This window comes from Erythrolamprus reginae, chromosome 1, assembly GCF_031021105.1.
Source record: "Erythrolamprus reginae isolate rEryReg1 chromosome 1, rEryReg1.hap1, whole genome shotgun sequence".
Classification (NCBI taxonomy): domain Eukaryota; kingdom Metazoa; phylum Chordata; class Lepidosauria; order Squamata; family Dipsadidae; genus Erythrolamprus; species Erythrolamprus reginae.
In genome coordinates this window covers 43599895-43620150 of record NC_091950.1, presented here as the reverse complement: position 1 = coordinate 43620150, position 20256 = coordinate 43599895, and the positions used below count along the sequence as shown (strand labels likewise).

Here is a 20256-nt window from a genome sequence, read left to right as displayed (position 1 = left end):
AGGTATTTTTAATGTGGGTTTTAAGGAGTTTATGGAAGGCAAGGAGGGTGGGGGCAGTTCTAATCTCCGGGGGGAGCTGGTTCCAGAGAGTCGGGGCTGCCACAGAGAAGGCTCTTCCCCTGGGACCCGCCAATATTGTGACTTTCCCCCCCCCTTTGCTAAACCGGGCATGGGGTGGCACATCTGGCCTGTGGGCCACAAGTTTGACAGCCCTGGCCTAAACTTTTCTCTCAGACAGATTTTATAGGCAATGGTGTTTTTGAGAAAACCCAAATTATATTTTCACTGCTGCACTAGCTCAATTGGGATCTTGTATCTGCCTCCGAAGATACAGACTTCGTTCTTTCTTACATAATTCCTCCCAGTCAACAGGGGAGATCTTTAATGTGCTTAACTGGAATCCGGCAGACTTTAAAACCTTCACTCTAAATATGAATATATTCATATTTAATCTGCCTTTTAAGCTAATATGCAATTTTACAAGTGTGAAAGCAATGTCTTCCTCAAACTGAGCTCACTCTGACTGCACAGACACATCTAAGTAGCATAAATACAAGATTAAAAAAACAGAAGTAAAAATTTTTTGGCATCATGAAAGGCTTTTTGAATACTTTTTCCTGTTTTAAACTGCATCTAAAATTCAAGAGATGGCACTAAGATCGTGCACAATTTTCAATTAAATGGAGGGGGGAAGGCACTTTGGAGCATTCACGTACCATTTCTTGGCAACTGTTAAAATAGATGCAGCTTTTTCTGGAATCATGTCACTGTTTTTGTGGCTATGATACAATCCCAGCAGTTTAAGGCTTGCTGACAGATGCTGCCATATTTTTTGGAGTATAAGATGCACCTTTCGGGGAGAGGAAAACAAGGTGGGGGGGATCTGCCTCGGTCTCCAGCAATTTGCCTCCCTGTGTATTTCTGTGCATGTGTGTCTGAGCCATAGAAATAGCAAAGAATTGGAGAAATGTATATTATGGCAGTACAGTGATATCTCGTCTTATGAACCCCTTGTCATACAAACTTTTCGAGATACGAACCTGGGGTTTCAGATTTTTTCCCCTCTTCTTCTGAACTATTTTCACCTTAGGAACCCGCCGCCACTTCTGGGAAACCCCACCTCCAGACTTCCGTTGCCAGCCGAAGCGACCATTTTTGCACTGGTGGGATTCCCCTGCAGCATCGCAAAATCCAGAGGTGGGGTTTCCCATGGAGGGGAGCCTCAGGGGAATCCCACCAGCGCGAATACGGGCGCTTTGACTGGCAAAAGGGGTGAATTTTGGGCTTGCATGCATTAATCACTTTTCCATTGATTCCTATGGGAAACATTGTTTCGTCTTATGAACTTTTCACCTTATGAACCTCATCCTGGAACCAATAAAGTTCGTATCACTGTATATTAATGCCAGAAAGTTTGCCACTAATGCCACTAACTCCTCCCAATTATTGAAACATGACTACGTCAGGGTTTAACTCAGCTGCCTTGTCTTAATATTAAACAGGACACTGTTACATTTCAGATTATACTTGTACAGATGTTGTTAAAATTGATGTGGCTTTCTGGAAATATACATTATTCTCTGCTATTTAAAAGAAGATACAATAGCACTGGGCCTCTTCAGATCAAGCATTTATTTTAAAAATATTCTTCATTTTGTTAAGTTGTCTAGAACAAAAATAAAGCAGTCTTTAAAAAATAAGTCTAATAATTTGAACATATTATAGACATTAATAGTTATTTACTTACCTCCTTGCATCAAGTTTCAGCAACTGATTAGCACAAGAAAATAAAATTCTGCCTCTGCCTGTCCATCCCAGCAATTTGCCTCCTTGCAGCTTTAGTTTCACTTTCATTTTAGCAGGTGGGCCTGCCTGCAGCTTCAATCAGCTGCTGGTCAGGAGGCCAATAATCAGTTGCTAATCAGGCCCTGCATTGTGTGCTAGAAGGAGGTAAATTGCTGGGAGACAGAGGCCAAAGGGTGAGGATGGCTGGGTGGGCTACATTCGGTGTATAAAATACACCCATGTTTTCATTCTCTTTTGGGGGGTAAGAAGGTGCATCTTATACTCTGAAAAATTCAGTACATGAGAACCCTGCATGCTCTGAAGTTACTTTTTCTCCTTTGAATTCAGAGTTTGCATACTTCCAGAAAAATTATCTCTCCGGATGCAGCTGCCATTCCTTATATAGCTACCTGCATATGCTTGGCTTGACAATAAATAAATACATATATACATACATATATAAAACACTTACCTGCAGAATAGCAAGGCCTGGCCTGAAACCAGGAGCTTTTGCCTTCATTTCTGCAACTTGATTCTTTAGTCGCTCCCTTACTTGGCTACAAAGAACAGATGGGAAAGAGAAAATAAACATTAACCATCAATAGTAGATTAAAACATAGGAAGTGGGACCTAGTCCCAAAGACAACCCCGAGACTTAGATTTGCACTATTTAGTTTTTATAAACTAAACTGTGATAAATCGTGTCCAGGAACAGCACTATAGCAGAGAGAAGCAGCCAGAGTCAACCCTAGCTTTGCTATCCATGGCGGATGCTAGATTGGCCCCCTGCAAACTCTTTTCTTCCGAGGAGTGCTCGCTGAAGTGGCACAGGAAACTTTGGCTGAGCTCCTCGAGATAAGGGTTCTCCACAGTAGGGGGAGCTAGTCTCCACGGATGGGTGGAACTTGTCTGCAGCCAATTAGGACTGAGTTTGCTAACATATAAATAGGACCCCATACCTTATATTCAGTGTTCCCTCTAATTTTTTGGGGGGTGGGCGGAAAAGTATAGTGTCTGAGCGGCAGTCCCTTCGGGACTGGGCGGCACAGAAATATTAAATAAATAAACAAACAAACAAACAAACAAAAACCCCACCCTGTTTTGCCTCAGAATTTCAAAATAAAATACGGTACTGTGTGTCTATAACAGTGAGCTCATAATAGGGCAACTCTATCAATATCAAAATGCCACTTAAATAGTTGAGCTATTATTATTTTTGATTTGTTGTTACATGTTGTGAGCCGCCCCGAGTCTTCGGAGAGGGGCGGCATACAAATCGAATAAATAAAAAATAATAATAATAATAATAATAGTTTCAAACTAGATTTTGATTTTCTTTCCTCTCTTCCTTACTCCCATTTTTTTTCTTTTTCTTTTCCTTCCTCTCTTTTTTCTATCTGTTTCTCTCTCTTCCTCTCTCTCTCCTTCCCTCTCACTCTTTCCCTCTTGCTTCTGGGCAGGTTTGAAAAACTCTGAGTTGATGATGATTTTTAAGTGAGCGATTGCTCACTGCTCAGCTTAGAGGGAACTATGCTTATATTAGCCCTTTTTCGGACTCAGTCTGAGTCCAGGGTGTGTGCTGTGCTTCCGGCAACCACAATCAAGAGCCATTCATCTCCTTTTCATCCATCCATCTTCTATCCATCCAGCATCTACCAGAAATAGTAAGTGCCCTTCCCCCTGTGGAGGCATCCGCAATGGACAGCAAAGCTAAGGTTGACTGTCTGCTTCTCTCTGCTATAGTGCTTCCCAGACACAGTTTACAACTCCGAGCCCCAAGTGGCAGGAGATGAGGAGCAGCTCCTCCACCTGGGTTCAGGAAAAGAAAGAAGGGAAGGGAAAGGGGAAATGGAGAGAAGGAAAGCAGGAAAGGAAAGAAGGGAGGGAGGGATGGAGGGGAGGTAAAGAAAGGAAAGGGGAAGGGAGGGGAGGGGAGGAAAAAGGGGAAGGGAGGGAGGAAAAGGGAAGAAAGGAAAAGAAGAAAAAGAAAGAAGGGAAGAGCGAGGAAAGGAAAGGAATGGAAAGTAGGGAAGGGATTAAATTTCTAAATATTTTAATTAATTGCATTATTTATGATTTGTTTCACTTGTTGTGAGCCGCCCCGAGTCTTCGGAGAGGGGCGGCATACAAATCCAAATAATAATAATAAGGGAGGGGAGAGGAGGAGAGAGGAGGGACTACAGCTCTAGCTTTGGAATATGGGACTAGTTTTCCCACCAACATCAGCAAGCCGCCATCACTCTGCCCATCTTCGTTTTCCTTCACTCAGATTGACCAAGCTTCTTGAGAAAAAGAACACAGAAGAGGTTTCTAGGCTATGTGCCTGGACCAGGCATTTCTGTCGGGCCTCCCACCATGAGGCCTTGCAGACAGGGAGGTCAGAAAGGCAGCTGAGCCTGCCCCACCTCCCTGGTATGGTCTGCAGGGTTTAAAATTATGAATTTGGTGGCCCCTGGGGTCCAAAGACATTTTTATATTTTATCTAGTAGTAGATTATGGTCTATTTTATCAAGTGCCTTACTGAAGTCCAAGTAAATTATATCGACAGCGTTCCTCTACTCCACTAACTTTGTCACTTTGTGAAATAATGCAATAAGAGATAAGTGACAGGCCCAAATGAGTTTTAAACTTTTAACAAAAACTGGGATTTGTTGCAGGCCTGGTTTCAGACTCAAACCATCAATATTTTTCTTGTACAAAATATTATGCAATGGTTTTTCTTATGTTTAATTATTAGGTGGAAATATGTAGTTTAGAGCAGGGGTGTGCAATTGATTTACCCAAGGGGCCACATGAAAAACTGGGATCCTATTCTGCTCGATATTAATTTTATTTCCTTATAAAAACTTGTAACTATATGGTTTTGATTACCTGCTACTGGTAAGAATTAATGTTATGTTTTATTCTAATTTCTGATTGCCCTCCAACAAGCTGGACAGGGATGGCCAAAGGGCCAGATTTAGCCCAGGTGCTGTAAAATGCCCAGATCAGGTTTAGAGAAAAGTCAAATTAAAGAAGAAAATGAAACTGACAAAGCAGTTGCTACTGTACATCATTTACTACCATACACTCTACTCTAGTAAAATTAATAATCACACCTTTTAGTGCCACCTAGTGAAACCAGAGTGCAACTGCAAATAACATGTTTTAATGTACTTTGAAACACCACTAGAACTTAATAATTACTACAGACATTGCATTAAGCCAGGCTTTGCTTAACCATTATTTTTTCCTGAGCTAGAATTGGCTGAGTTTATTTGTGATGCAAAATCGTAAACCATGTTTTGCAAAATACAAGGGCTGGTTCATATCTAATATCAACCCTCTCCCCAAACCACTTTGTATAAATACAACACACCAAACAAGCTATTCTTTGATTAAATAGCTGTCAAGATGTGAGAAAGCACACATTTCCAAATATCATAAAATGTTACTAGCAGGGACTCGAGAAAGAGGTCTGAGATGGTTGATGTTACTTAAACAGGGCTGATGTTACTTTTTAAAAAAGACTTTTTACTAAATCTGCACTTCTATTTCTACTAGTTTTTCTCATCATTCCTATCATCCTTTTCCTCCCACTTAGATTTGCCTATTTGAAAACATAAAAATTAAAGCCAATATGCATGTTGGCTTTAACTCCTGGACTTCAACTCCTATTACTATTCCTCCTTAACCTTTGGATTCATGGACTTTTGGCCATTCTTTTTGCAGCTTTGGGAGTGAAAAGCAGCAGTCTCACACAGTAGATCTCCTTGAGTCTTGATCTTTAGTGCTATTTTTTTTTCAAAGCTAAATTTACCTAATTTCCTCACTTTTTCCTGGAAGGGCTTAATTTTTGGTTATCTTTGTCTTACTATATTTTTCAGGGTATAAGACACACCTTTTTCCCACCTAAGAGAGGGTGGAAATGTTGGTGTGTCTTATGCAATGAATGCAGTCATTTTTGCTCTCCAAATCCCTGCCCATGCCTGCAGAGAGATCCTGGGAGATGGCAAAAATGCCCTGTTTTTGTGAAAAATGGGTCATTTTTTGCCTGGTTTCTTTGCAAAAATTGGGTGGACAGAGGGTTTGTCAAGCCTGCAGAGACCTCCTGGAGATTGGGGGAAAGCAAAGTTGTCCCATTTTTGTGAAAAATGGCCAAAAATGGTCCATGTTTTCAAAAATGGTGCATTTTTGCCATCCCCCATCACCCAGGAGCTCCCTGCAGGCTTCCCAGACTCTTTGCCTACCTACTTTTTTGCAAAAAGAAATGCCCAAAAAACAGCCCATTTTTCACAAAAATGGGGCTGTTTTTGCCTTCTAATTACCCCATCTAGCATGACTGAAGGAGGAATTCTGGGAGTTAGGACCACTAGTCTTAAAGCTTGAGGACCCCTGGGTTAGGGGTGCAAGGGTCTTCAAACCTGGCAAATTTAAGACTTGTGGACTTCAACTCCCATTCCTGAGCTAGCATGACTGGAGGAGGAGTTCTGGGAGTTGAAGTCTACTAGTCTTAAAGCTGTTAAGTTTGAAGTTTGTAAAAAAGTTACATGGTTGTAAAAAGTTTACATATTTGTAAACAGTATTCTGCTCCACTGGTACTTTATTAAATAATACATCACTTGGTTCAGAATACTTTTTTTCCTTGTTTTCTACCTCTAAAATCTAGATGCGTCTTATACTCCAAAAATACAGTAATTTTCTCTACACACTGGCAGTCAAAACAATGCCAGTCAGATTTCTAATCTATCATAATGTTAATAATGATACTGCATCATTTTCTCTTACTTTTCACCTATACATTTACAGATTAAGTGCATATATATATGTGTATACATGTGTGTGTTTGTATAATAAACCAGAAACAAAGGTCAGAAGGAGAAATGCATTATCAACTGACAGAGGGGGCGATTTTGGATGAACCAAAAGAAGGTATTTTACCCATGATTTCCTTAAACTTTTCCTAGTATTACAAACACTTGTTTTTCAAGGTAACATTTGAGATAGCCCTGTAAGAAATTAACATCTCTGTTAGCTTTAATGTCACAATATTTAGTTTATTGATTATATGTCATCAAAACCAGTTTCAACTCTTACTGACCAAATAGATTTAGTAATTTCCACTGGATAAAAGAGCTGAGTGGCATGGACATTTCTTCTATCAGTTAATATTTCACCAAATCCCACTCCATGAATTCCATCACATCCATTTCAGCTTTCTAAGAGCTAATTCCCTTCTACTTCTAATATTGGTTAATCCATGACTCACGATGTTTCGTTTAGTGACTGTTGAAAGCTATGAGGTCACTGAGAAAAGTGACTTGCGACAATTTTTCACACTTACGGCCACTGCAGGACCCCCATTATCAAATTCTGGATGTTTGGCAACTGGTTCAAATTTACGATAATTGCCCTGTCCCAGGGTCACCTGATCACCTTTTGCAACCTTCCAACAAGCAAAGTCAATTAGGGAAGCCAGATTCACTTAACAAACATGTTACTAACTTAACAACTGCAGTGATTTGTTTTAACAGCCATGGCAAGAAAAGTCGTAAGGTGGTGCAAAACTCACTTAACAAATTAGATTTAGATTAGATTTATTGGATTTATATGCTGCCCCTCTCCGAAAACTCGGGGTGGCTCACAACAAAAAAATAGCAACACAAATTTTGGGCTCCATTGTGTTCATAATGAGGCGGATCATAAAATACTCTTTGCCACCCAAATGTTTTTTTTTCTCATATCTAATAAGTAGCAAAATTTCTATTACTGCCTCCTGCTTCATAAATGTAAAGTGATTTTAAAATGCAGCCCTAAACTGGGTATAAAATGACCTGATAAAATCAATTTGCAAAACAGGCAAATTAATTTAACATCCCTAATTTATGCTCCCAAATGAACAGGAAGGGAAAGGGTTTACAGTATTGCATGTTTGCCACAGAATTCCTGTACATGGTAAGTGAAATAACTGTTTAGTTATTTAAATGTGTAGACTTTAGTTTAAGAAGCCTGGATTCACAATGAAATTAATGTAGCTAATGCCACTTTGCCCAATGGGTTTATTAAACTCCTAATTTAAATAATTTAATTATTCCACTGCAATTACTCTTTTCTTCTCACAAGAATGTTAATGAGTTCAGTAATGGGATTCAGACATCATAGTATGCCACAGTAAAGTTAGGTTAATTTCAGTTTAGCAAATTGTTTGAACGTAGCTAATATGATTGATGATAGGAAACTCCAAACTTTCTGACCACTGACACTTTTAGAATTTTGAATTCTCTTCCAAATAATTGCTGAAGATCTTGCATGGCTTTCCTGGGGCATCAAAGTGAAGTTATCACAATTCTAGGTTCCATTTTCTCTAGCTGCCCTCTTTTAGGACAATCCCTCCTGATTCCGCTTACCTTTGATCTTTTTCCTGGGCAGATAGGTTCACATCCAAACTAAGCAATGCTTATAAGTCACTTATTATTTTCATGTCCTAAAAAATGCTATGGTACCCATAAGAGATCTTGAAAATAGAGGTTTGCTGGCACTAATAGTGACAGATTCCCTTCCTAACGTAAAAAAGAAAGAAAATCTAACTAAGATAGGGAGCCTGGTGGGGACCGGATTTAGGTTACTATACTATCTTGCAATATATATACAGTGATCCCCCGGTTATTGCGTCCCCGACCATTGCGAACAGGGTAATTTGCGATTTTTCAACCCGGAAGTCAAAACACCATCTGCGCATGCGTGCCCTTTTTTCTATGGGCACGCATGCGTAGATGGCGCCCGGCAGATCAGCTGCTGGGCGGCTTCCCTGGGTCTTCCCCCTCTTGCTGGCGGGAGGGCGAGCAGTGGGCATCAGCAAGGAGTTTCCCCACTGCCCACGCAAACTCCTCGCTGCCGCCCGCCCTTCGCCCGCCCACACCGTTCATTCTCGCCGCTTTCGAGCTGAGTCCTGAAGCGAATTCGCTTCAGGACTCAGCTCGAAAGCGGCGAGAGCGAGCGCGGACAAGCCGTTCGCTGGCGCTAGCTCTCGCCGCTTTCGAGCTGAGTCCTGAAGCGAATTCGCTTCAGGACTCATCTCGAAAGCGGCGAGAGAGAGCGCGGACAAGCCGTTCGCTGGCGCTAGCTCTCGCCGCTTTCGAGCTGAGTCCTGAAGCGAATTCGCTTCAGGACTCAGCTCGAAAGCGGCGAGAGCGAGCGCCAGCGAACGGCTTGTCCGCCGCCTGCCTGCCCGCTAGCGAGGAGCCGAAGATTGGGGGCGGCGCAGCTGTTTTAAAACGTCGCCACCGGCATGGGGGGCTTGCCAGCACCCCCCGAACCCCCAACCCGGGTTTGGGGGGCTGCTAGGAAGCCCCCCATGCCGGCGGCGACGTTTTAAAACAGCCGCCCCGCCCCCAATCTTCGGCTCCTCGCTAGCGCTGCGGAAGTTAAAAACACCATCTGCACATGCGCAGATGGTGTTTTTACTTCCGCAGTGCTACTTCGCGAAAACCCGCTCGTTGCGGGGGGTCCTGGAACGGAACCTTCGCAACGAGCGGGGGATCACTGTACTACTATTACAGTGATCCCCCGAGTTTCGCGATCCCGATCATTGCAAATCGCTATATCGCGATTTTTCCACCCGATGACATCACTCCCTTCCTTTCTCATCTTTCTTTCTCTCTCTCTTTCTCTATCCTGCTTCTTCCTCTCTCACACTCTCTTCCTCCCTCTCTCATCTCTTTCTTTCCTTCTCTCTCTTTCTCTATCTCTCCCCCTCTTGCTCTCGAGCGGCAAGCAAGCAGCCGGGCGGGCGGGCGAACGGGCAAGCGGCAAGCGAGCGGCCGGGCGAGCGGGTGACGGGCAAGCAGCAAGCGAGCGGCCGGGTGAGCGGGTGACGGGCAAGCGGCAAGCGATCTTGGGGTTTCCCCTTTGCCTGGGCGGCGGGAAGACCCAGGGAAGGTTCCTTCAGCCGCCCAACAGCTGATCTGCTCCGCAGCGCGGCAGCAGCGAGGAGCCGAAGATGGGGTTTCCCCGTTGCCTGGGCAACGGGGAAACCCCATCTTCGGCTCCTCGCTGCTGCCGCGCTGCGGAGCAGATCAGCTGTTGGGCGGCCGAAGGGTCTTCCCCGCCGCCCACACGCAAACTCCACCATCTGCGCATGTGCGGCCATGGAAAAAGGGGCGCGCATGCGCAGATGGTGTTTTTACTTCCGCACCACTACATCCCGAAATATCGATTATCGCGAGGGGTCTTGGAACTGAACCCTCGCGATAATCGAGGGATCACTGTATTTGTCTTGCTTGATTGCAATCTTCCATTGGACAAAATGGTGTATCACTGGGCAACGATTTTTGAATTAACATGCCTCAAATGGGGTAGTTCACAGAAATGTGTCCCTAATTTGGGACTCATAGCAAATTTGAGGCTGCTTCAAGTATTGTCACATTGCTGCAATCACATGTTTATGATTTCCAGTGCTTTCTGCCAGTTTGCTACACTCAACATTGATGGAAAAGCTGGGAGGAAGTCAGAAGTCATTCCCACTCTCACTTGCTTTTTGTCTCCCTGTGATTTATTTTATTTATTTATTTTGTCAAGTATGAATTGGTGGTATGCATACATAATGCTAGTAAAAGAGAAACATTGGGACATGGAATGGAAGGTACTTTGGTGCACTTATGCGCATTCCCTGCTGACCTCTTAGGAATTGGGAGAGATCAACAGTGGACAATCTAAAGGTAAAGTTTTGGGGGTTAGGTGATGATACTACAGAGCCAGGTAATGAGTTCCATGAATTAACTACTCAGTTACTAAAGTCTGTATTTCCTGCAGTCGAGTTTGGAGCGGTTTACTTTAAGTTTGTACCTGTTGTGGGCTCATGTATTGTTGTGGTTGAAACAGAAGTAGACAGGAAGGACGTTGTAGCAGATGATTTTATGGGCTATGCTATTCTGTTTCTCTATTTAAGTAATGAAAAAATTCTCAAAGACCTAATAATCATTGAGTTGTGTAGTTTTCTATAATAAAGAGCAACATAGATACATCTTTTCTGTTAAAGTATGCCAGAATGCAGCCAAATGTGGCTTATTGAAAAACCTGTGGCTAAACAAATCATGATTTAGCACAATCTGTGACTTAAGACAATTCTGCTTAAATTGCCCAGTGATTTCTGGGGCTGAGAAAGGATTTGCTCTCTCCACTCATCCCAAACCCAAGAACAAAGCAATTTACTATTCCACAGTAGTTGAAATTCATTCTTTTTTTTTTTTCAATATGGGCCATGTTAAATGTTTGCAACAGCTTTCAATTCCAAAGGTCATTAAGAGAGCAGATTCTTGTAGCTGCTTCATTGTGCCAATTCAGCTAAAAAGGAAAATTCCAGGCAACATGTATAAAGAACAGAAACTTTCCCTTACATTTCGCAGATAGCCTGGTCCCACGTTAAATGCTGTTTAATTAGTTGCACATGAGCCTTATTAATTCTAAACTCGTGATATCCTCCCCCCCAAAAGTTTGGGAAGGATACTTTATATCTAGATCCCTTACTTTAAGAAATCTATCTAAAACAATCTCACACAGTAACTTTTCCAATTCTCTTGTTCTTCCTTAAGGCCTAAAAGAAGGAGAATATTTATTTTTGTTCTGCAACTTTCTTTTTTAGGTTCAACTCCCAAATCAACACAATTTGGAAGCTTTAAAACAGTTACTAAATTGTAGCTTGGCAACATAGAGTTCAAACAAGTCTGTCATAATAAAATAGCCTCCCTTTGGGGTGCAACCAGTCATTTCTTGCAACAGACTAACACAGCTGCACTTCTTACATTTGTGAATAATTTACTGGTCATTCTTTTTCCCCACGGTAGGGTTGGGCTATATAAAATCTCCAGAGATACTGGAGATACTCCTAAGAGGTCAGTAAGGGGCGTACATAAGTGCACTAGTGTGTCTTTCGTCCCCTGTCCAATTGTCTCTCCTTATCTCATATATCATATATCTTTTCTTCCTTTCATATATCTTCTCCTCTATTTTTATATCTTTTCTTTATATATAATACTTCATGTCTATTCTCTTCAATATGTATTGTGTATTGGACAAAATAAATAAATAAATAAAAAATAAATCCAGGCAACAGAACAGGGAGTCTGAATGAAGAAGCTGTAGGACCATATGTGATGTTTTCACCTTATAATTCCTATGACAAAAACAGCTGGATTTGATGCAGCATCGGGTAATATTAAAGTTGTATTGAATATGTTTGATATATGAAAGCCCATTCAAACAAATAAGGCAACAGATTAATGGTTTTCTATTATTCAGTTGATTATGGACTGATTTGGCCTAATCAAAATACTGCAAAGAATAGTTTAAGATTTGGTGGGGTATTGAAAGTATGTTATTGGCAACCTGACTGATGTTACCCACTTTAGCAGAAGGCAAAATGCACCATTTTTCTGTTTCTTAGAATGTTCTTTATTATCTCAATTTATCTTTGTTTGTTTGTTTTCATTGAAAAGGCAGGCACGCTTCTACACAAAGTACTGAACTGCACTCAATCCTTCCTCTTTTGTTTTCTAAGAAAATCTCTGACAGTAAGAAGAAGTTTCCCGACAGAACAATTAATCAGTGGAACAGCTTGCCCCCAGAAGTTGTGAATGCTCCAGCACTGGAAGTTTTAAAGGAGACATTGGATAATCATTTGTTTGTAGTAGTGTAGGGTTTCCTGCCCAAGCAGGGAGTTGGACTAGAAGACCTCCAAGGTCCCTTCCAACTCTGTTGTTGTTGCTAGTAATAGTAGTAGTAGTAGTAGTATGCATGAGGCTGGGAATCAGGTAAGGAAAAGGAAAGATAATTGAGTATGAATTATTTGTAAAAATAATTAAGGTAGAATATAAACAAACAAACAAACAAAGAGCATCATACTGGCACAGACCTAACATTATAAACATTATTCCATTTTAGATTGTACTGAAATGAGATAGCTTTATAGATTTTTCCCAATTCTACAAAACTGTAGTCCTTACACTTCTTCTGTAAGATAGAAAAAAACCCCCATGAAAACTCGGTAATCCCATCAATAGTCAAAATCTAAGAAGCCATAAAGTAACAGAATCAATTTTCTCAACACTATTTCTGTTTGTGTGCAGAAACTACGCTGCCTGAAGTGATAAAGCTTCTCTCGATGTTTCTTAGTGTGATTTATTTAAAACAAAACTGGCACCTTTGCCAATCAGACACCTATATAGATGATTTTAAAAGCAGACACCCGACATTTGCAGCCTTCCTGATGTTGCTGGTCTGAATTCTCTTGGCCCAAGCCAATGCAGCCAATAGACTTGGGAGTTCAACATCACATAAAGGAGTAAAGATTCGTTACCTCTGCATTAAAACAATGAATGGGTTTCAAAAGACAGCAAACATTTTGTTTCCTATGTATAATAATAATAATAATAATAATAATAATAATAATAATAATAATAATAATAATAAACAAAGAAAGCAAATCAAAGATACCTTTCAGAAAAAGTGGTGGATGTTTCTTCAAAATAGCACCCGTAAGATAGCATATATGGACACTTATCTTTATGCCCATGCTTAAATGGCATTTATCTAGAAATTAAGCACCATCTTTATGGGAATTTATCTGGGCTGGAAAGGCTTCCACTAACTTTTTGAAAACAATAAAAAAAGATACTCCTACTATGCATTGAGGGGAAGACATAGGAGAAGTTGGGAATGTTTTTAACAAATTTTGTGGTTTTATTAGTTGCATTTTAGCTAGGTGTGTGTATTACCTACTGCCTGTCTTTGTTAGCTGTATATGGCTTGCTGTTATGCCCTTTGTTAAAAGGGCATTATAAATAAACGTTAATTATTATTGTTGTTGTTACATCATCATCATCATCATTATTATTCAGTTTTAGTTAGAAGTGTGCTATTCAGACATTTTGAGAGAGTGCAGAAAATTCAGTTAAAAGCCCAGTTTGTTTATATATACTGCTCAAAAAAATAAAGGGAACACTCAAATAACACATCCTAGATCTGAATGAATGAAATATTCTCATTGAATACTTTGTTCTGTACAAAGTTGAATGTGCACAACAGCAGGTGAAATGGATTGTCAATCGGTGTTGCTTCCTAAGGGGACAGTTTGATTTCACAGAAGTTTGATTTACTTGGAGTTATATTGTGTTATATATACTGAGAGCCAGTCTGCATAGTGGGTAAGTGAGGAAGGAGCCTGAACGAACTAGTACTGCCTTAGTCATGAGGTCAGCTGGGTGACCTTGAGCCAGTCCTCTCTCTCAGCCCTGGAAAGGAGGCAATTTCTGAAAGATCTTGCCAGGAACACTGCACAGACTTGTTCAGACAGGCATCCAGGAATCGATACTGACTTGATGGCACAAAAACAAAACAAACCACATGCATAGAGCAACATATACTTTACCATATACAATGTTACCTCTACTTAAGAACGCCTCTACTTAAGAACTTTTCTAGATAAGAACCAGGTGTTCAAGATTTTTTTGCCTCTTCTTAAGAACCATTTTCTACTTAAGAACCTAAGCCCGGAAAACAATTCCTAGGAAATTTGAAAGCGGCATGAAGGCCCGGCCAGTTTCTTGCCATTCCCCCTGGGTTTCTCTCTCTGGCGCAGTGTATGGGAGGCAGCCTTGCAATGGGTGTATGGGAGGCACGTGCTCTTCCTCACCACCTCAGAGTGCCTCTATTTTTTTTTAAGCCTTAAAGTTTTGGATTTTTTTTAGATTCACCTCACCTCACCTTCTTCCTTCAGCAGCGACTGTCCTCCTCCTCCTCCCACCCAAATTCCGAGCTTTTATTTCTTCCTAATGGATTTGCACACATTATTTGCTTTTACATTGATTTTGTGAGCCGCCCCGAGTTTGCAGAGAGGGGGGCATATAAATCCAATAAATCTAATCTAATCCTATGGGAAAAATTGCTTCTACTTACAAACTTTTCTACTTAAGAACCTGGTCAGGGAACGAATTATGGTAAGTTTTTAAGTAGAGGTACCACTGTGTGTGTGTGTGTGTGTGTGTATTTACAAGTTTTGTGGTTTTATTAGTTGCATTTTAGCTAGGTGTGTGTATTACCTACTGCCTGTCTTTGTTAGCTGTATATGGCTTTTAATAAACGTTTATTATTATTGTTGTTGTTGTTACATCATCATCATCATTATTCAGATGCCCATTTGTTTTTTGGCAAGGAAGCACGAGAAGTTGCCATGATTTCTTCCAGATGGTTCTTCAACTTCCAGCCCAGCCCATCGTCCTGAGATTTCCTGGTGCTCTCCCATCTAAATACTAGCTTGTTTAGTTTTTCTTAGATCAACTGTAATCTGCCAAGAACTGCCACCTACAATGTGATATACACCTACCTGGGAGTAGTCCCAGGTATATTCATTTTGTTATTCAAAGATCAAGTGTAGCATCCAGATGAAATAAGATGTGTATCCCTGACATCCAGCTTGGACAGCTACAATGGGGGGTTTTGTACATTTTTTTTAATGGACCTTGTTCTGCATTTTCTGGCAATTATAGTACGATAGGAAAGCATCAAAATTCTGTGAACCTGGCAGTTTAGCACCATAGCAAAACCCATGTAGGTTAACTCCTGCCAGAAGCTGCTTATGCAAGCAAGCTCCCAACCGAATCAGTGTAATAGAACAAACTTGCACAATAATTAGAAGTTCTCTTCCAAGTAACAAGGAGGGGCAGAATCACATTTTGGAATCAATGAGTAGGCAAAGGCTAATTTTAACCATTAAAGGCACAGGAATTGGTGAAAAGGGGGGGGGGAACAGGCCTGTTCCCACTTCATGGCAGTTCATATGTCAGTTCTTATCTCCTGTACAAATCTTTCTGGATTTAGGGATAATTTCATATTAAAATCTATTATTGTCTATGAAACTCTTTTGCACAACCAACCACTGCCAACGACAAGCCCCGTCACAGAAGAACCCACTTTAGCTCCCAAACAATTCTTCCAAGATGGCACCGACCACAAGGGACACACACATATCCAAATAAAAACATGCTTTCTTATTATAACTCTGTAAGTTATGTGCAAATCTAGGCATGATTTATTACCATTCTTTCCTTTAATCCCATGACCCTTTCACTCCACCCCTTTCTTATTAGAAGTGGTGTGCCTTTAATGCAAACTGGATGCAGTTATCCCAAATACCAAGAGCCTTTTGAAATCCTGCCTCCCTTGCTGCGGTTAGGAGGTACAGTTCTACCCTCAGGAGAGAAAGGAGTAGCAAATTAGCCGCCTTGTAATTTCAATACTGCCTCAGTTATCATTCTTTCTGGGGCATTTTTACAGAGGGGGGAAAAAAAGGAGGAATCCTTAGAGAAGTCACTTGTATAATCAAAGTGACATACTGTGATTTTGATAGATCATTTACTAGAGCAGGGCTGTCAAATTTTATAAAGGGCCACATCAGGGTTGTCTTTGATTTGTGTGTGTGTGGGGGGGGGGGGACAGCTTGATGTCACTTGTTTTGGTAGCTGTGGTGGCCTGAATGCTCAGACAGTGAAAACGAGCTCCTAAGCTCCGTTTTCAGCAATGATAGCCTCCTGCAACCATCTTCCAATGGAAATGGAGCTCGGGAGGATTGTGGGTGCTCCACCTTCTAACTCTATTTTCACTGGCAGAGGACAGCAGGAGGCTGTCACAGGTGAAAATTGAACCTTGGATGACTGCACACATCCCTCCAATGCTCTGTTTTTGCTGATAGAGGCCCCACGAGTAGGTATTCACTGTTTCCCCGCAGGCCAGATCTAAGCAACCAGTGGGCTGGATCCATCCCACCTCCTAGCCTTGAGTTTGACACTCCTGTACTAAAGTAATGCATAATTCTGCCTCCACACACACAATTTTATCAAATGACAACATACTGAATCATTAAGCCAAAATAGGCTAGGTTGACACATCACTTAAATGCGGTTGCCTGTTTTACGGTTCAGTGTTTTGTGGGAACACAGCCCTCTGAGGGTCTTCTAACAAACTTCATAGAAACATAGAATATTGATGGCAGAAAAAGACCTCATGTCCATCTAGTCTGCCCTTATACTACTACCTGTATTTTATCTTAGGATGGATATGTTTATCCCAGGCGTGTTTAAATTCAGTTACTGTGGATTTATCAAACACATCTGCTGGACATTTGTTCCAAGCATCTACTACTCTTTCAGTAAAATATTTTTTCAGGTTGCTTCTCATCTTTCCCCCAACTAACCTCAGATTGTGCCCCCTTTTGTGTTCACTTTCCTATTAAAACACTTCTCTCCTGAACCTTATTTAACCCTTTAACATATTTAAATGTTTGGATCATGTCCCCCCTTTCCCTTCTGTCCTCCAAACTATACAGATTGAGTTCATTAAGTCTTTCCTGATAAGTTTTATGCTTAAGACCTTCCACCTATCATAGATAGGTGGTGCTTGAATCAGCTGTAATACTCTGGCTTTTCAAATTCTGTAATGAAAACCCAGCATGATTCTGTTTGTGAAGAGAAAAAGGAGCTGTCTAAGGCATTCTAAAGTCCGGGCTCAAGAGAATGAATAACACAAATTTACTAAGGTGGAGGAGCCGATGGGAAGAACAACTTTTCATGTTCCTGTGCAGTACAGTATGTGTATGCCTCAGCAGGAAGCTTATTCCACATTTTTTCAAAGGTGATATTGGTTGGGTTCACTCATTATCATAAGCCATAATGTGTTTTGGTTCTGGTGTAGAGCATTGTGGCAATTCTAAGTTATTCAACAGGCTACAATTAAGAAAACTGCAATACAATATGCACAAAAAGTCAATGTGACTAGTTGAGCTTCCTCCCTACTAACTGTTCCATAGGGACAAAATCTCTTAATGTGCCATTGAGACAGTCATCCCCAAAATAAAATTTTGCTGGCTGGGGAATTCTGGGAGTTGAAGTCCAAATATCAGTTCTAGATAACTGCCCAGCTATACAGTATACCACATTGAGGGGCTTGTGGTGTTGCCGCCCTGACGAATGTGGAAAATCTCCCGCTGCACCCCCCTCTTTTTTCCCCAGATACTTATATTACGGTGAAATTCCAACCCCAAATCTTTTGCACCGAGACGATGGAGGAGGGAAACTTACGCGGAAACGATTTTCCCACTGAGGACCTCCGCGGAAGGCATGGCTAGTCTCCTGACAACAGCACTTCTTGCGCTGAGAGAGGCTCCGATGGTGTCAGGAAGGGGTTCAAAAACCCCCGGGACCCTCCTCCTTCCGCGTGCTACCCACGTGGTTACCAAACTTTGCACGGCACTTCGTCCCGGGGCGCGAGCTCACCCTCGGACAGCCAACCCGGGACGCCCTCCGTTGTTCCCCCCTCCTCCTCCCCGCCTTCCGCCGGGGGAGGGAGAAGAGGAGGCGGATCCAGGCGAGCAGGAACTCGCTTCTTTCGGCGCGCGCGGGCGCGCGAAGGTCCCGGGGACCGCCCCTATCCACGCGCGGTCCAGGAGGCGTCGTCCTCCCCCCCCCCCCGTAGATTCCCGTAGCCTCCGGAGTAGGATGGTTAGCGATGTTTCCCCTCTTGAAGAAGCGGGCTGAGGAAAAAAAGCGCAGCTTAGGGAGGAAAGCGGATTGATTCTTCCTATAAAAAAGGGGTTCCTGGGACTCTCGCGCGCCTTTGGACGTAGAAAGTAAATGAGTTGGTTGCAGATGCTTTTGGAGGGCGTTATTTTGAAAGCGGACGGGCTTCGGTTCTTCCGGAGCAGATTGCATAAAATTCACCACTTTTTTGGGGAGGGGGGAGGAGGATCAGATTGCACCAGGGGGCCTCAAACTTGGCAAATTTAAGATTTGTGGACTTCAACTCCCAGAATTCTCCAGCCAGCATAGCCATGTTTGGGGACCTCTGGTGGAACAGCATAGCTGGCTGGAGAATTATGGGAGTTGAAGTCCACAAGTCTTAAAGTTGCCAAGTTTGGGGACCCTTGGATTGCACAACTTGTTTTGCGGAAAAAGGACTTTGGGATTTCCCAGAATTCATGTTGTTTTATTCTCTCTTTCTGTGTGTGTGTGTGTGTGTGTGTGTGTGTGTGTGTGTGTGTATGGTTGTATGGTTGTGTTGTGTGGGTGCGTAATGGATATTTGAAAACACTAGGGCAGGGGTGGGCAAAGTTGGCTCTTCTATGTATGATATGTGGACTTCAACTCCCAGAACTCCTGAGCTGGCATGATTGGCTGGGGAATTTTGGGAGTTGAAGTCCACAAGTCATAGAAGAGCCAACTTTGCCCACCCCCTGCACTAGGAGAAAGATATTTTCACTTTTTAAAAAATAAAGCCTCCTTTGAGTTTAATGCTTGGTTTAATTACTGGAGATTGTTACAGATTTCTGTATCTAACTTCCTTTGGCAGTATCCCCAGGAGGAGGGACTGTAATGGCAAACATAGGGTTTTTTAAAATTTATTTCATTGGGTTTCTAAGCCACCTTTCTCCAGTGGATTCAGGGCATCTTACATGATAAAAGTCAGTACAATACAAAAATCTGAGAAACCCAATATGAAAGCTAAAAAGCAATATAAAACCTAACCTAAAACCCGACATAATTATAAAACATTTAACTAACATTCATGAATGATTATTCATATTTTGGTATTGTAGTGCTTTTTGCTGTTACAGTACAGTACAGTATCGGTCTAGTTTACAGCCCTGTGATTTCCTAATGGCCTCCCATTTTAAGCAATAAGGAAAGCCAGGATTTTATGCTGTAGTATGTTGTTGGGCCAGGACTGGGCATAACCAGATGTAAATGTACTTAACCCGGAGTCTCCAAACTTGGCAACTTTAAGACTTGTGGATTTCAACTCCCAGAATTATCCATATAATTCTGTGAATAGAGAATTCTGGGAGTTGAAGTCCACCAGTCTTAAGGTTGCCAAGTTTGAAGACCTCTGTTACTTTGAGCAAACACACACTCCATGTAATCTGTACCACAGGCAGCAATATCAGTGGGGGTGAATTGGGCAAGATGGAAGCCCCCATTTCTTTCTACAGATGTGCAACAACACGAGTACAAAAGGAGCCATGACAAAAGGGGTGTGCATAAGAGCACCTTTGTGCCTACCATTCCTGTCCAAATGTCTCTTTTATCTTTTCTATCTCTACTTTATACTTATATTATGTTAAACATGCTACAATACAATACTATATTTGTATGACAATTAAATAAATAAAATAAAATATGATGGGGAAGGCTCTGCCTTTGTTTAGTTTGATGCTGAAACTCCTTGAGTTGAACTTAATAAGATAGGGTTTCTAAAATGTTCTTGTTAAGTTTCTCTACTAAAGAGGCAGGGGACTGTTTAGTGACTTCAGCTGTTTATTGGTCATAGCCAGCAAACATCAGCTACAGGCAGGGATTTAGATAGGGAGTCCTTTAATTCAAGAACCAATCTGAGTTAAAGCGCTTGAATTCCTGGTCAGACAGGAGGGAAAACTTCCCAGCTTTTCAG

The 20256-nt window shown here is 41.7% G+C and overlaps 1 protein-coding gene across 1 annotated transcript in view; it reads right to left on the bottom strand.

The window, feature by feature from the left end:
- Positions 1 to 18338, bottom strand: part of MTHFD1 (methylenetetrahydrofolate dehydrogenase, cyclohydrolase and formyltetrahydrofolate synthetase 1) — an 85826-nt gene extending 67488 nt beyond the window's left edge. Inside the window, exons 1-2 of the mRNA XM_070751049.1 lie at positions 17892 to 18338; positions 2258 to 2342 (exon numbers count right to left, since the gene is read on the bottom strand). Coding sequence (XP_070607150.1) covers positions 2258 to 2342; positions 17892 to 17932 — 126 coding nt within the window. The 5' untranslated portion in view covers positions 17933 to 18338. The remainder of the gene's footprint in view (positions 1 to 2257; positions 2343 to 17891) is intronic.
- Positions 18339 to 20256: the final 1918 nt, after the last annotated feature.